This window comes from Cervus elaphus, chromosome 22 (assembly GCF_910594005.1).
Source record: "Cervus elaphus chromosome 22, mCerEla1.1, whole genome shotgun sequence".
NCBI lineage: Eukaryota > Metazoa > Chordata > Mammalia > Artiodactyla > Cervidae > Cervus > Cervus elaphus.
In genome coordinates, this window is record NC_057836.1 from 35,615,269 (window position 1) to 35,633,521 (window position 18,253).

The 18,253-nt window shown below is 39.7% G+C and overlaps 1 protein-coding gene across 3 annotated transcripts in view; it reads right to left on the reverse strand.

Moving 5' to 3' along the window:
• ITPR2 (inositol 1,4,5-trisphosphate receptor type 2) overlaps nucleotides 1-18,253 on the reverse strand; it is a 563,379-nt gene that overhangs the window by 63,193 nt on the left and 481,933 nt on the right. For 2 of the 3 annotated variants that reach the window (XM_043881798.1, XM_043881799.1), the window contains 2 exons: nucleotides 13,240-13,370; nucleotides 11,947-12,112 (listed from right to left, as the gene is read on the reverse strand). In XM_043881798.1, coding sequence (XP_043737733.1) covers nucleotides 11,947-12,112; nucleotides 13,240-13,370 — 297 coding nt within the window. Of the gene's footprint in view, nucleotides 1-11,946; nucleotides 12,113-13,239; nucleotides 13,371-15,078; nucleotides 15,167-15,669; nucleotides 15,730-18,253 lie in introns of those variants that run through there. The other variant, XM_043881800.1, reaches the window with a different exon arrangement.

An 18,253-nucleotide genomic window follows, 5' to 3' on the forward strand; every position in this document is an offset into this window, starting at 1 on the left:
TCTCTACCAGGTTTGTGAATACCATTTTTTCTAGATTCCATATATATGCTCTAACTATACAATACTTGTTTTTCTCTTTCTGGCTTACTTCACTCTATAAGAGGCTCTAGGTTCATCCACCTCACTACAACTGACTCAAATCCATTCTTTTTTATGGCTGAATAATATTCCATTGTATACATGTACCACGACATTTTTATCCCTTCTTCTGTTGATGGACATCTAGGTTGCTTCCATGTCCTGATTATCATAAATATTGCTGCAATGAACACTGGGGGTACAAGTATCTTTTAGAATTGTGGTTTTCTCACGGTATACACCCATGAGTGGGATTGTTGGGTCATATGTTAGATTTGTTCCTAGTTTTTTAAGGAATCCCCATACTGTTTTCCAAAATGGTTGTATCAGTTTACATTCCCACTAACAGTGCAGGAGGGTTCCCTTTTCTCCACATCCTCTCCAGCAATTATTGTTTGTAGATTTTCTGGTGATGGCCATTTTGACTGGTATGAAGTGATACCTTGTTGTAGTTTTGATTTGCATTTCTCTAATAATTGAGAAATTAGCTCTGACATATATACACTCTGTGTGTGTGTGTGTGTGTGTGTGTGTGTGTTAGTCGCTCCGTCTTGTCTGATTCTTTGTGACCCCATGGACTATAGCTCACCATGAAATTCTTCCAGCAAGAATACTGGAGTGGGTTGCCATTCCTGACCCAGGGATTGAACCCAGGTCTTCTGAATTGTGGCCAGATTCTTCACCATCTGAGCCACCAGGGAAGCCCATATATACACTATTATATATAAAATAGATAGTGGGAAATTACTAAATAACATAGAGAGCCCAACCTGGAGCCCTGTGATGACCTAGAGGGTGGGGTGAAAGGAGAGGAGGGTTGAAAGGGATATATATATATATATATATATATATATATATAATTTATGGCTGATTCACATTGTTGAACAGCAGAAACCAACACAAAATTGTAAAGCAATTTTCTACCAATTAAAAAATTTTTTAAAAGAAATTATTTTGGCTGTATCTTCACCATATACCCAGAATCTGATCGCCTCTCACCACCTCCAAGGCTACCACTCTGGTTTGAGCCATTACTGTCACTCATCTGGTTTACCCAAATAACCCCCAGGCCTCCTTGCTTCCATGTTTCCTCTCTAAGGCCTATTCTCAACACAGCAGCCAGAGTGACCCTTTAAAAACCTGAGTAGGATGGTGTCTCTCCTCTGTTTTAAACCCTGCAGTGGTTCCTCACCTCCTCAGAAAAAAAGGCCAACATTCTTACAATGGCCCATGAGTAAGGTTGCCAGGGAAAATACAGGATTCCCAGTTAAGCCCAAAGATTGAAAAAACAATGAATAATTGTTGAGCTTAAATATATCCCATGCAATAGCAGCTTGCTCAGCCCTACGTGATGTGGCCCTCCAGCCTTTCTAATCTCATCTCCCACCTCCTCTCTCTTGCTAACTCTCATCCAGCCACCAAGGGCTTCTCTGCCCTTCCTGGCACCCAGCCCCCTGCCTCAGGGCCTTTGAACTGACTGTTTCCTCTCCCTACAGCTCTCTTCTCTCTGATATCTCTGGGACTAACTCACTTACCTTCTAGTTCTTCTCAAACCTCACTTTCTCAATGTGGCTTCATTTGATTGCTTTATTCAGTCTGTCCCTCCCTTTCTACTGACACTTTTGATCCCTCTTTCCTTTGTCTTACAGTGTTTTTCATCTCCGAACAGACTGAAAATAGCCATATCAAAGGTGTTCAATTTAACTGGACCACAAGTCTCAGATATATAGGTAAAAATTGTTGTGCAAGAAAAATCCAGCCTGCTAATTAGCACAAAAGAAAGGCATAACATTTTATCTGGGAACTTAGATATGAGCTTATTATGTTGATTATTTACTGCATGTCCATGGGCAGATATATGTGTCTCTTTTCTTCAGTAATGGTCCCTGTAGTTTAGAACATTGCCTGGCACATAGTCGGCGCTGAATAAAATATTAATTGAGTGAATTAAGAGTATGTCACTAAGAACAAAACAGAATTGAAGAGATGCAGGAAAGAGTAGAATATAAGCAGAAGGCAATGAAGGAGTAGAAGTTGTAAACTGGCAGAAATCAGGAGGCAGAGCCGCAAGTAGAAAGAGGGAATTAGAATGGCCCTAGAAAAGAGAGAAAGGGGGACGCTGAGAAAAAAGTTGGGTAATAGTGTATGGTGGGGGTTCAGGTCTTGCTAAATTAAAGCATCTGGCTCTTCATGATGGCTCTTTTGCTTACTGCATTTGTTATCTTAAATTGTTCATGTATTCTTTCAATAAATGCTCATTATTTTAAGGAAAAAAAAAAGGAATATGTCACTAGGATTCATATAATCCTAGACTGTTTCACTAGGATGCATGTAATCAAAAACAGATAATAGCAGTATTGATGACATGGATAAATTGGAACCCCCCTACACTTCAAAAATAGTTTAGCAGTTTCTCAAAAGTTGAACACAGAGTTACCATGTTACCAGCAATTCCACTTTTAGGTATATTCACAACAGAAAAAAATGTATGTCCACACAAAAGCATATACATGAGTGTCTGTAGCAGCATTATTCATAATAGCTAAAAAGTAGAAACCCAAATATTCATCAACTGATAAAAAGATAAACAAAGTATGGTATATCCGTACAATGGATATTTTTCTGCAATAAGAAAGTACGGATGCATGCTAATATGAACCTTGAAAACATATTAAGTGAAAGAAGCAAGTCACAGATGACCACATATGATACGATTCCATTTATACGAAATGCTTAGGACAGGCAAATCTACAGCGACAGAAAGTAGATCACTGGTGGCCTAGGGCTGAGGATGGTCAGTTTGATGGGAAGGAAGGGAACAGTGATGGCCAAAGGGTAGGAGGTTTCTTTAGAGGGCAATGAAGATGTTCTAAAATTATGATGACACATGTATACTCGTGGCTGATTCATGTCAATGTATGGCAAAAACCACCACAATATTGTAAAGTAATAAATAAATTAATTAAAAAAATAAAATTATGATGCTACATACACAACTCTGAACATATCAAACCCGCTGAAAATGTACACTTTAAATGAGTCTATCATAAGGTATGTAAATTATATCTCAACAGAGCCATTACAGAAAAATGGAGAAAACTTTTAAGTAGCTTTCTCCTAGAATCCAATTCAAACAATTACCTATCTATGTACCTGTTGCAAGGTACATAGAACTATAAAGATAAAAAGATAATGTCTACGATCAATCAATCCATAATAGGGTAAAGGAAACAGACAAATTGTATTGTATTTTAAGTGGTATAAACTATCAAGGAAACATAAAGGAGGGCAAAATGAGTTCTGACCAGATACATTTTAAAAGGTTTCAATGAGGCATAAAGTTTTAAACATCTGACCTATGAAACATGACCGTGGCAAGTGAAGAAGAGATGACCAGTAAGAAAGGGTACTTAATTTTTACTGAGCACTTATTTATGCTGAGAACCATAAAGATGTTTAAATATGCTATAATAACAACAATAATCAATCCGACCTTTCATTGATTGCTCACGTTAATAACTCTACTTAGTGGAAAAGTCAGCCGATATTTAAATAAAAATATTCCTGACTCCAAATCGATATTCTTTTGCCTCTGGGCAGAGGAAACAGCACAGCAAAACTAGAGATGAAAGCAAATGCCCTGTTTGGGGAACTGTCAGTTCTTCTGGTGTGGTCAGGAGGGAACACTCGGAAATGAAGGTGCAATGGTACATTTGGCACAAACCCTGAAAACTTTTACACGCAAAGCTAAGGAGTCTGCACTTTATTCTGAAGGCTTCTGAGTGGAGCCTGGCATACTGGATGCTGTGTTTTAAGTAATTTCTGGTAGCAGGATTTAGAGGAAGACTATGAGAGAAGAGGAGAGGGTGGGAGTCCAGGGGACCAGGGCACAGGAAGAGGCATGTAGCAGAGAGAAATTGGTTGTCTTTCATCATCATTAGATCTTACTCTCTAAGCATTATAGTCCATTTGTGTGGTTTCAACCAGCATCATGCTGATGATTTCTCAATCTTTATTCCCAGTACCGACCTTTCTTCTTAACTTTAGATTTTATTTCCAGCTGCCTCCTGACTAACTTTACAGGCATGTCAAACTCAACTCATCAAAGATGTATGTCTCTAGCCCTTCATCTCTTCTGTTAATGAAGTCCCTGTCCACCAAGGAACTTGATGCTGCCTTCAGACTCAGGTACTAACTATCCGCTCTGCACATGTCCCGTGGTCACCCTGACTTTCTCACTATTCTCCAGACACACCAAATCCTTTGAAAGCCCTAGGCCTCTATCTAGTCTCTTTCCCACTTGACAGGAGTTCCTTCTCCAAGAGCCAGCTCAATCACTGGCACCACTCTGGCTCCCTTGGTTGATCCTTTCAGAGTCTTTCTGCAAAAACTTGTCTGTTTCTATCGATTCCTTAGGCTCTACTACTTTATTGCCTGATTTATTTTTTTGTATTACCAGCACCTGGCATAGTAATTGGAAAACAGTTGACATTCAACTAAAGTTGACAGAATAATTGAATATATGAATAAGAGATTGAAGAGGATTCACAAATGAAAACTGAAGAGGGCTTGATGTCCAATTAGAGGTATAGATTTAGTAGGAATGAAGAATGACTCTGAATTTTCTGACTTGGATGAGTGAGTTTAAGGTAATATCAACAAATCAAGAGGAAAAAAACAGAAGGAAGAGATTTTAAAGGGAGGATATGTTTGATTTGGGATGTGTTCCGTTTTAGATGCCTATAGAAAAATTAATGTTGGGATGCTAGGTGGGAAGCTGGGAACTCCAAAAAAGCATTCAAGATGTAACTCTACTAGTTCAAGGATAAATGACATAAATGAAAATGAAAATGAAATGAAATGATAAAATGAAAATGAAAATAAAATAAAAATGAAATAAAATAAAATAATAATAAAATAAAAATGAAAATGATAAATGAAAGCCAGAGCACTGGATGAGATGAATAAAGGAGAAAGAAAGGATGGGTAAGAAGAGTTCTGTGTGCCCAATACAAACTTTTCTGGAAAAAATGAGAAGACTACACTTATGCTGTGTTTCCCACCCAGTATGACTAAGGTAAGGGTACATATCCACTCAGCAGCCAGGCATTCCTATTCCTCTTTGTTCTATTTCTCTCCTAGTCCTTGTCATCATTTGACATTCTATGTATGCGAGAAAATAAGCTCCATGATGACAGTGCTTTTTGTCTGGTTTTGTTCACTGCAAGATCCTACTACACTGTGGATATAAGTACTGAACAAATAGGTGAATGAATGACTTTCATGCATAAGTATAGAGAATAAGAGAATAAAATCACACATAAGGTATAGAGAAGGAACTAACATGCCAAGAGAAGAACACAGATGCGTTCCTCACAATAGCCTTTATTTCCTATGAAAGCATCTAGAAAGGTCTTTCATTCCAGGAATCTGACCCTCCTTATGATAGGAATTCTGACCTTTCTCCATTTGGTTATTCTGTTGCAATTCAGCCTCTAGTCATTCAAAATTAATAGTTAATGTGGACAACAGAGCCAACGGTTTCCATGCTTACTGCTTCAGCTGTCTCGTGCTCATTACCACCCTATCATGACCGCCTTCTGGATCCCTAGCAATCGTTTTCTGAATCATAACTGATAGATCTGGTCACGTCTGCAAGGCTCAGAAGTCCCATCTGCTCTCGTCGCCTGTCACAGCACCTACCTCTTCTGCAAATGCTACTATGAGTATCCTTGGAATATTCCTAGAGCCAGTTCCTACTGTGGAGAATCCCTTTTCTCTTATTTGATACCATATTCCCCTTTGGATCACAATTTAATACCAGACTGTTCCAAGAACCATTTCTAGATTAAACACAACTATTTTATAGCCTGCTAATACAACCCCCAAATATCCCATATATTTAAATCATTCTTGAAGATATATTATTATAATATATATGGTATATATTTGGGCTTCCCTGATAGCTCAGTTGGTAAAGAATCTGCCTGAAATGCAGGAGATCCTGGTTTGACTCCTCGGTTGGGACGATCCCCTGGAGAAGGGAACGGCTGCCCACCCCAGTATTCTGGCCTGGAGGATGCCATGGACTGTATAATTCATGGGGTCACAAAGAGTCGGACATGATTGAGCCACTTTCACTTTCAGTGGTATGTATTAGATCTTATATGTAATAAGCAATTCCAGGAATGAATGTGTATCTAGATATACATGATCACAACACTTTATGCATACTTCTGCCTTTTGAGGGCAGAGGATAAAGAACCCTTAAGTTACCGAGGTCACAGGGATTAGCAGCTATAAGAACTTGGAAACACTTTGCAATATTTAAGATAAGTTTCTATTTTAAATGTTCACGCTAAATTTGTTCTACTTTACAAAACATTTGTTCCAATATAAAAAAAATACTATTCAAATTTGCTGTTAGGTTAACTTACCTAAATGGTTTCTCAAATATTTGAATAAATGTGAAGTTTCTGAAAAATACACTACATTGATCTAATACTTTTTGATGTGTGGGTGTGTTAGTTGCTCAGTTGTGTCCGACTCTTTGTGACCCCATGGACTGTAGCCCGCCAGGCTCCTCTGTCCATGGAATTCTCTAGGCGAGAATACTGGAGTGGGTTGCCAGTTCCTTTCTCCAGGGGATCTTCCCAACCCAGGGATTGAGCCTGGCTCTCCCACACTGCAGGCGGATTCTTTACCTTTTGAGTCAGGGAAGCCAATACTTTTTGATATCTCACACTATATATCCCTGTGGATATGTGTATGCCACAGAAACTATACCCTACATGTAACAAAATTTGGAATAATTTGGAATTAGTGCAATCAAGCTTTTTGTCTGCAGTATATAGTAATTTAGGACTTCCTTGCTTTATTTTCCTTTATAAGCAATAAGCCACATAAGTATAGAGACAATGTTAATTTGGAGGTGACTAATCAGATAGTCATTCATTAAGCAAATATTTATGAATAATCCCCAAAACATACTGAGTTGGCCAAAAAGTTCGTTTGAGTTTTTCCATTCCATCTTACAGAAAAACTCGAATGAACTTTTTAGCCAACCCAATAATTGGAAGCATAAAAATGGATAAGATGTAGACGCTGATCTCCTAAAGAAGAGAAGTTATCATGTATTGAGAGCTTACTTTCAGCTAAGCACTGAGCTAGGGATTTTAATATACAAGATTTCATTTATAGCCACCACAACCCCAAAATATGGCAGCATACTCTTCACTTTCAAGGTGAAAGAAGACTTGGCTAAGATCACAAAGCCAGGATGGGGAACCAATGTAGACCCACATCTGTTTGACTGTAAAGTTCATTTACTTTCTATAATATGGCAATGCATAGTATCCAACAGAGGAGGTAAGACAATGGAAAATGTGTATAGTACCCTAGAGCTAATTGTGATTGAAAACTTTAGGAGTAAATGTGTTTGCTTCTGATTAGTAAGACCAGAGAAAGCTGAACTCCTGCAAAAACAATTTTAGATCTGGGTCTCAGAGAGAGGGCGGTTGTTCAACAGCCTAGGAGTTTGGGCATTCTAAACAGAAACACCATAACTGAGAACACGTGGAAAGAAAGAGTTAAAGATGAGTAACACACTTGAACCAGACTTTGAGCTATAAATGGGAGAACAGTGGAAGGAAAGACAGGCAAAAAAAGAAGAGGCCCAATTGTGGGGCATCCTACATGCCAGGAAAATCAGAGTTTTTGAGTTATAGTCTGTACAGTGCCATTGATGGCCTTTTCAATAAGGAAATGATGAGCTCAAAGTGGAAAATTTTGTCTGGCAGCACTGAATAGGTCATTTGGGGGTATGAGCCAGGGTAAGCCTGAAAAACCAAGGTGTGGCTGTGGGAATATGTGGAAGGAAGTGAGTGAGATTGTGAAAACAGATTCATTAGCACGTGGTTAAGTAGTACATCTGGAAGAGGAAAAAGGAGATGCTTAGAATGATGGAGAAGTTGCCAGCCCAGTAGGCTGTCATTAATTTCAATATGGAAGTCAGGATAAGCTGCTGGGTTAGAAGAAGAAGATGGAGAGGCATGATGTACTGGTTCGCAGACACGGTGAAATTGGCTGCCAGGAAGTCATACCTTTTAAAATGTCAATCAACCATGGAAAACAAAGGATGAAAGCTTGGAGAGAGGCTGGAGCCTTGGCTACATATTTGGCAATAAACTGCACAGAGCAGTGTTCAAGAGGACAGCAGAGGGGAGACACAAGGAGTCAATGATAAAATCATGGGCTGGGAGAGAGTCTGAGACCTTGTGATGGACCCAGGGAATGTGCAACCTGAACTAGAAGAAAAGGTCAGCAGGAAATTCATGATGAGGTTTAAGACAAACACTTCAATCTGGGGCAGAAGCTTAATGTGATATTTTAAGGAATTTATAGGTTACAAGCTTTTTGATAACTTTGAAAAGCCAGAGAGAATTTTGATATTGAAGGGAAAGCTCAGAGGAGCAGGAATGGGGGTGAAGTGATGCACTTATTTTGCTGTTCACGCTTTTTTGTTAGAATCGGGGAGACAGGATCATGCCTTAGGATGAGGTTCACATTCTACTGACAGATTTTTCCAAAGAGCCCATGTTTTGGAAGCAGGGTTCTGACACAACAGTCATCGTGACTGTGAAGAAAAAGGCTTTGAGGAAGCAGGATAAAGGCAAGACCATGAGACACAGGAAACTCTTCAAAGGCAGTTATCTTTCTTCCTTTGTGAGGCTCACCCTTCTGTTAATATATAACAACTCTCTTCTCAAATCCCCCAATTATTGTACGACTTCTTCCCGATGCCATGTCAATCTTGCGTTCTTCCATCTAATCTAGACATATAAAGAGAAGACTCTTCTTTTTTGTGTCATTTCCTTTCAGCAAGTCCCTCCCCAGCACTGTGCAATCTGGTCCCTGGCCTTATCCACATGGAAACTCCTAAGACTCCAAAACCTCCTAAACAAGAAATTCAAAGGTGTGTTTCAATTCATGTTACCAGCCTTCTCTGCTTGGGCACAGTTGACAATCTATTATAGTCTTCCCAAGGCTATATTCTCCCCAAGGCTACTTTCTCCTTTCACTTTCACATGCCCTCTGTGCCTGGTTGTCCTCACACCATTCATCCTGGATAGTTCTTGTGTGTATGTGATCCCCTTTCTCTTTCAGGTTTTCAATGCCGCTGTTTTCCACTTGAACCCCACTGTCTCCTCCTCTTACTTGGAAGCCTTCCTCCACACTCCAGCTTTTTCTATCCCATTCAGGCTGAGGACTCCCCAATACTGTCTTCTTCTCTGAGGCTCAGACATATATGTTCACCTCTGTGCTGGGTGTATCCCACTGGGGTGTTCAGTTGTTGTTCAGTTGCTCAGTCATGTCCAACTTTTTGCGACCCCATGGACTGCAGCATGCCAGGCTTCCTTGTCCTTCCCCATCTCCCGGGGCTTGCTCAAACTCATGTCCCTGGAGTAGGTGACATCATTCAACCATCTCATCCTCTGTCGTCTGCTTCTCCCTTCTTCTGCCTTCAATCTTTCCCAGCATTAAGGTCTTTTCTAATGAGTCAGCTCTTCCCATCAGGTGAGGTGGCCAAAGTATTGGAGCTTCAGCATCAGTCCTTCCAGTGGATATTCAGGGTTGATTTCCTTTAGGATTGACTGGTTTAATCTCCCTGCAGTCCAAGGGACTCTCAAGAGTCCTCTCCAACATCACAGTTCGAAAGAATCAATTCTTCAGCGCTTAGCCTTCTTTATGGTCCAACTTAGAACACACCTCATTTTCAGTACTTTCAAAGCCAAATTCAGCCTAAGCCTACCTAAAATTGTTTTTCTTCTTCCATTCTCAAACTCAACTTTTGGTACTACCATCCACCCAGGCACTCACATTCTTTCATATCCATTACAAACCACTGAGATTTAAGGATTCTGTGTGTGCTTATGCATGCTCAATCATGTTCTACTCTTTGCGACCCCATGGACTGTAGCCCACCAGGCTCCTCTGTCCATGGGATTTTTCAGGCAAGAATACTGGAGTGGATTGCCATTTCCTACTCCAGGACATCTTCCCGACCCAAGGACTGAACTTGCGTCTCTTGCATCTCCTGCATTGGTGGGCAGATTCTACCTCTCTAATATTTAACTCTGTCCATTACCCTGAATAGTGCCATCACTACCTGTCCTGGATCAAGGTTTCTTTACCTCTTATGGACAATGGCAATAAACTTCTACCTGGTTCCTCTGCCTCCAATATTATTCCCCGATGAACAACTTCCCATAGCTGCCTCAGTGATTGAAAATAATAATTACACCCTGTATCTTCTACTTAAAATTCTGTAATGATTCACCATCTTCCATAAAACTATAATATGAAGTCCAAACTTTTTAATATAAGAGGTCACACATGGCCTGGCCGGTCTCTTTTGCTGGCATACCCTGCTTTGAAACTTTCACTTTAGCAACATCAAACTGTTTATAGGAAATGAAGATTCTTTTCGTCTGTTCTCCTCTCCACGCCTTTCCCTATGCTTCTGCCACTTCTCCATGCCACTCTACTTCTGCCCGCTTTTATATGGCTCTCTCCCTTCCATCTTTTACCATTAGCTCCATCACCATCTCTTCCAGGAAACCTTTCCTGACTTTCTCATCTGCCCTCTACTACAGCCCAATGAAATGTTAACAACCTTTAAACTTCTCTATCATTTCCCTTAATGCATTAGACAGCAATGGTATTTTTTTTTCTTCAATATTTCACAATAGATTGAGGACACCCTGGAGAAGGGCATGTTGAATTTGTGTTTGTTTCCTTGGAAGACAGCTCATTATTACAGGTTAACATCCGGCACACTTCCACCTGTTGGAGTGACGTTGGAAAGGCTTGGAAGAGCCATTCAGGGAAACGAGGTGAGAAAAGGTGAACTGAGGGAGGAAGGGGATTATTGAGGGTGCAGTTTAAGTTATACAGAATACATGTTTTATACTCTTTAATAAACGCTGAAGCCCTTATGCTTATTTTGTGACTTCAGCTCAATATGGAAAAATAGACGTTGAGTATCACCAGGAGTTGGTGATTATTCAAGGAGGGGAAAGGGGGACTTCTCTGGCAGTCCAGTGGTTAAGACTGTGTTTCCACTGCAGGGGGCATGGATTCAATCCTTGGTTGGGGAATAATATTCCACATGTCACATGGCGCACCAGGCAAAAAAAAATAAGAAAGCAAAACTGCATCCATGTTTTAGCTTCTATAAAAGCAAAGGAGGGGAACGGATCCTAGGGTGACTAAGCCAGCTACAGGGACAACTAAAGCCAGAAAGGGCTGAAGTCTATGAAGCAGAGGGTGGAGCCAAAGGAAATAATGAGGACAAAAGGAAGGTTGGGTGGGTCTGAGAGAGGAAGAAGAAAAGGACAGGGTGTGAGAGATGGGGAGAGGCAGACAGAAACTGGGAGAAAGCACAACTCAGAATCGAAGACGAAGTGCTGCCAGTGAGTAAGAAGTTCAAGCTGCTGGAAAACTCATCTGTGGATTCATAATCTACCAAAATAAAATAAAAATCATTCTATTGTTTAATCAATATGTTATTGTGATGAAAAATCTGTTTGCCAGTTGGTGGAACCTTCTGGCATTTTGCAACACATGCTATAGTTAGAGAATCATACAAATGGCAGAAATAATGACAAGAGAGCTTTGGGATGTAATTCTTCTATTTCTGGAAGCAGAGTATCCCGGTCCAATGCTCAGTTACATAATCTGAATTTTGTCCAGCTTTCATTTTGAAATAATTTTTCCCAAGGCATGACAAACAAAAAATCCTTCCATCTCCTCCTTTCTACTGGGCAGTTTCTTTCTCTCTTATTTTAGTATCTTGAGAACACTTACCACAGATGAAGCAGGTGGTCTTTAGGATTTCTTCTTTTTTCTGTTTTTCACTTCTGAGATCAGCAAAAGTATCAATGATAACCCCAAAAATCAAGTTCAGAACGATAATGATGACAATGAAATAGAAAAGAAGGTCATATACCACACGGGCAGCAAATAAGGGTTCCTGAAATAAAACATTTTAAAAACATTAAAAAAAAACCCTCTATCATGTATATGTATACAAACTCATATTTTCAAGGCATGTTGATTTAGCATATTGTCTAGCAGAAAGTATATATTCAATAATTGTTTGCTCAATGACTATAAATAGTATTCTAAGTTGGAAAAAATAAGACCTACTTTCTATCTTCGTTTACTTTATAAGTGTTGTGAGGAAAACTTTCCAGTCTGTCCCCAGACTCCTTCCATGCACTTGTACTTTTCTTCTCCAAAGGAGGGATTTATCACGTATTAAAAATCACTTGACATGTAATTATGCTAAATGTATTTTGGTGCAGTGTGCTCCTATCCCAGGAGCTACCCAGAAGGTAAACAAATGCCATTTCCAAAGGTCAGAGAGACTGGAGATTTGAGTATCATCTAACGGTCTGTCCATTTCTGAAGGAGATTTTGCTCTAGGCCTTATAGGGTCAAGTACATTCAATTCAAGCCTATTTCTACTTGATAAATGTTATTAAAATGCACATTAGAGATCAGATAGTTTAGGTGTTTCATAGATGAAGAAACATGAGATGGATGGACAACGTGAGATGGCTGGCCAGTTAGAGGACTGAACTTGTTCAAGCTCCCAGTGGGGGAACTTGAGATGCTGCCACCAACGAGAAGTTTTTCAGCCTTGCCATTTTAATACACGAAATCCTGTTAGAATCTGTTTAGATTGGATATTCCTTTTGGACAAATAATGGAGGTTGTCCCTATTTGGAGGCAAAGAGTAAATCTCCACGCTTGTGAAAACTGAGAGACAAGAGACAAGCTGGTTTCTGTTATTTATGTAACCATCAAACTCCTCCATAAAGTCAGAAGTCATGATTTTGTATCTGTCATACAATATACAGTTCAAAGTTGGTAAGATGTCATGACCTACTAACATATATAGATTTTTAGGACATTTGCTATTTCTATGGAATTCTATTATACAATGGGTTGCTTTCAATAGCTACCATTATATTTTTATAGCATACAACATAAAATGGAGTAGCCTATAAACAAAAACTGGGTTGTAAATGCTGTTAAGAAAGGTTAAAAAAAACGATTGTGTGCTCCGTGAAAAACTATTTTTCTCCAGCTTACATCTTTTGATGGTCTTCTTAGCACGTCACCCACGCCTCCGCCATTCCTGAGGCCCTGGTTCAGGACAGTCACAATGCACATGAGAAGAGTGTCACACGTCCTTTCAATCCCATCTTCATATTCCTCATCAGCTGTAAAAGCACAAAGTCAAACTGTACAGCAAACTCACGGTTTCCAAACACTCTTTTCGGCATCTAAAGATCTATTTCTTCATAACTGTGCTAGGACACACTTTTTTGAAGTCATATATTAATAGCACATTTTCTATGTGGCATCCCAGGACTGACATAGACTGATAAAGCCACATGTATAATATCCCCAAATCACTTTTTCTTCCATCAGGGGAAAAATGACAGAATGAAAAGGATGAAATATAAGAAAGTTACTATTCATTGTGCATCGTCGTGGTGTGGGGGGAGTTCCATAAAACCTTCTGAAAACACAATCAACTCACCCAGGAAGGAAAAGCCCTACAGGGGAAAGAATGTGTACAAGGAAGCTAGGCGAGTCCAGCTTCAAATTCTACTCTGTTCCAGAACTGGGACTTGGGTAAGTTATTAAACTCAATGCACTCATCTATAAAATGGGGAAATCTGTTTAAGGAGTAAACCCTTTGGAGGGTTGTTTGAGGATTTTATTTAAAGTATGTAAAAGACTTTGCACAGAGATTGGCATACCCATAGTAAGTGCTTACAAGTTGAGGGCAGATATTATTTCATTTCTTTGGTAAGTGACTGTACTTTCTGAATGACTAGCACAGTGCTACAATGCATTTATGTGAACAATTTGTTTAATGTGAATAATTTATTTTATGTGAATGTGTTTATGTGAACATGTGCATGCTAAGTCACTTCAGACATGTCTGACTCTTTGTGACTCTATGGAGACCATAGCCCGCCAGGCTCCTCTGTCCATGGGATTCTTCAGGTATGAATATGGGAGTGGGTTGACAAGTCCTCCTCCAGATGTGAAAATATGTAGGGACAAATAGAGGAAAAAAATTACTATGTGACAGAAAAATTTCTAGTCTTAGTAGTTTGTTTTTATAAGATAAAATCACCAAAATTGGTAGTAATCTCTGTCACTTAAAATAATAAAAAGTTCACAACAAGTCAGAAATTAGAATCAAGATATCCTAAATTGAGAAGGAATGTATTTTTCTTGTTAGATTAAAGAACCATAGTGGTGCTGAATTTTGGAATTACGTAGCCAGTCTGCATGATATGATGTGAGTGTAAAAATCACCACTACCAAAGGGAAAAGAATGCTTCTAATTTTGTGTACATGATCCATTATTAATAGTTTGGTACTTTGTTATGAAAAGGCTGGTTTTCTTCTTGTAAGCTGACTTTAACATCACATGGATGGGGGATCTGGTATTTTTCCTTTATTCAGAGTTCTTTCTAAAACATACACCTCAGGGTATATGCCCAGTAGCAGGATTGCTGGGTCATATGATAATTTTATTCCTAGTTTTTCAAGGAACCTCCATACTGTTCTCCATAGCGGAATACCAGTTTGTTTGTTTTTTTTAACCAGTTACAAAACAGTGAAATTCAAAATCAGAAAGAGTAGGGGGAAAATACATAGTAAAATATTCTGAAGTGTAACTGATGGAAAAATATGACTCCCTTGAAAATCAAATGTTTTCATACCCCACTGCTCACCATGTATTCTAATTCTGACCTATCCAGTGGTTAAGAAAAATCCATAAAACACAGAATCCTGGATTTATTAATAGTGTTGATTAGGAACAATAAATAAATTTGCTTTGAACAGCAAAAAAATAAATAAATAAAAATTAAAAAAGCAGAACACACACCTTGAGAGAAGGGCGGAAGTCAGAGATGGGCAAGCACTAAACGCGGCATCGAAGATACTGGCAGAGCCCAGGCACCTCAGAGGTGAGCATCAAGGCATATTCTGACTTAGAAAGTAGAAGAAATGAAACTGCTTTTGGAAACAGAATAGATGGGGAAGCTTGTGGTGACAGCAGTCAGAACAGCAGAAGAGACAAGCAAGGCAGAGAAGACAGAGAGAAAGCTCAGTCTGCAAAGTGCTTGGTTAGGTCCCAGTGCCTGGCGGTGCTGATGGCAAGAAGCATGCGAAGAAAATAGTTAGAAACATGCAAAAGAGGTAAAGGAAACTTTTAAGAGAAATACGGTTTTCCAGTGATGCCATCACGTGCAGTATGTCTTATGCTACTTTGCCACGGTTAGACTTTCAAATAATCTTCTATCTAGTGGCATTTATTTATCTAATCAGCAACTGCCTGATCATATGACACCGGTGTTTACTAAAGACTTTTTACGTGTGGGTTAATCAACTCACAGAAGCTACAGGAAAGTGCGCCCACTTCTCCCCAATAATTGAGAAGTGAGGTTGTTTGTTCTTTAGGAGGCGAGCTAGTACAATCCACACACAACTCACGTGATTAGCCATTGTGAAGTAAAATAGATTGGCCGCCAACACAGGAGGAGAACTGGCTTCCTGTGTGACATGCAAACAAAGGCAGAGTCCCCAGGTCAGGGTCAATGCTAGCAAAAGTCCAGTCCACTCACTCCATAACTAGTGCTTAGGGGTGCTGGTTTCACAGAGCAGCCTCTGTGAGTGTGGATAACAAGTTTCTACCTTTATGAGATGGATCTATTCACGATTTGTTAAGCCAAGTTCCCAGGCCTTCAGGCTGAGAGGCAGGCCCTGAGTCATGGTGAATTCACCTAAGTAAATGCCGGTGAATTCACCTAAGTAAATGCCACCTGGTGGAGACTTACCTACATAACCAGCTGGCTTTCCCCATGCCAAGCCTGCCTCATTTCACTTCATCAAGAGCCCCTGGGCTAGGTACTGAAAATATAGGTGAGAAGATGAAAGTGTTGCAACCCCCAGGAAACTCATGGTCCTCTAGGAAACACAGGTCAGCATATGAACAAAGGCAATGCATGGGTACCAAGGAAGCAGGATAGATATGTATCTCATGGGCTGGGGCATCAGGGACGGCATCCTAAAGAAGGTGGCACCTGGGTAGACTACTGAAAGAGGGGCATCCGTGGCCAATAAGATGAGTGAAGATATACCAGACAGATAAAATGGGATGAGCAAAGGCAAACAGGCATGAAAGTATCTGGAGTGTTTGCGGGATGACACATGGATTGGGATGGCTGGGCTTTGGGGCTTCCCCAGTTCAGTGGTTAAGACTGTCAGTGCAAGGGATGTGGTTTCGATTCCTGATTGCAGAACAAATATTAACATGCTGCAAAAGAGAAAAACACAAAAAACAGGCTGCTAGTGCAGCCCACCCCCGCCCCCCGCCCCAAATAGTAGGCCTGGAATGGCTGGGCCTTTGGGGTATACAGATGAATATGGAGCTGTAAGAAGAGAAGCAGGTAGGGGACAGATCATTGCGAGAATCAAACACCCAGGTAAAGAGTTTAAACTTTATTCAGAAAGCTATGAGGGGGCACTGGAGAGTTTTATACAGAAGGAAGGTGATTTACCGTCTAGTTGGCAAAATAGTATGAGATAAAACATGAACTTAAATAACCAGACAAATTAACACATGATAAAAGCCACAAGAGTGGCACAAAGAGATCAAAACAGAGAGAGAACTTTTAATAATAAGGATAATGAGAGGGAAGCCTTTCTAATTAATGCAGATACTGAGTCTGCCTTGACTATTCAATACAGTAAGGCAGCAGGAGATTGGCATTTCCCAAGGCATGGACAGAGAACCCCAGAGTTTAAAAAAAATTGCTTAAAGATGAATAGCAGTATGTAGAGGAATACAAGATACGGCTAGAGATAAACTGGGAGCTCTCCGAAAAGCTTTAAGGAGTTTGGATTGTAGCTAGCAGGCAATGGAGGACTGTGGAGATCTTAAGTTGGGGTAGGGGAGAAAATATTCAAAGCAGTGATTTCTGACAAGTGGTCTTAGCAGTGATACAGTGGGTGAACTGAAGAGGAGAGAATGACTAGAGGTAGGAAGACCACCTAGGAGGAAGCTGCAATAACTCAGGCATGAAGTGCTATGAGTCTGAATTAGAGTAATGGTTGTGAGAGTAGAAAGGATGAAAGAATGGAAACTAGAGGGACTCAATAGGAAGGAGATGGCAACATTAAGTATCAGGCTGAAGCTTCCAGCCAGTGGTCATCCTTGGGAAAGGATGGTCTCATTAAACACAGAAGCAGAAACTTTGGAAGGAGGAATTGGATGCTTGTGTTCTGATGAAGACAAGGAAAGAATCTCAGATGGTTTTTGTTTATGGGATATGAAAATGAGAAAACATTTTAAAAGGCTAGAGAGTACAAGAGAGCTAGAGGTGTACTGTGATCCAAAATTAAGGAAGACAGTAATTTAAAGATGAAGAGAGTAACAAAAAACATCAAAATTACACAAGGGTCAAAGGCAATGAGAAATAAGAAAAGGTCACTGGATTTAACAATTAGGTCATCAGGAAATGATAGGAAGATGGCAAATAGTGGAAGAGAAGACAGTTGATTCAGAAATTGAAGGAGAGAGTGTACATTAATTGTTTTTAGAGAAAAAGTTGGTACTGAAAGGAAAGAGATTAATAGGATATTAATTTGGGTGGGGGCGGATAAGCGAATGCTAAAGAAGGTTCAATTAGGACCCAAAAGTGTTTATAAGAAAAAAAGAGAATAGATGGTAATATAGAGAAGATTTCAGTTATAAGAACAATGATCAAACTAATGATGGCAAAGGGGGAATGATGAAAAACAGAAATGGTTCTAAAAGAACTGAGAGAACATAGTTGTTTACATGCAAAAAGGAAAACTTAATGGAAATAGAGTTTCATGTGGATACATTTTAAAGAGCTAAGTATGCGGTCACAAAGAGTCAGACACCACTGAGCATACTTATGTAAGTAATTCAGAACACTGTTTGGCATGTATTTAGGGTGTAATAAATTCTAGGTATCATAATTAGCATTCTTATTGATAGATGGCTGTCAAATCTCATGCAAAGCTATAGTTTTAATATAATCAACAAATT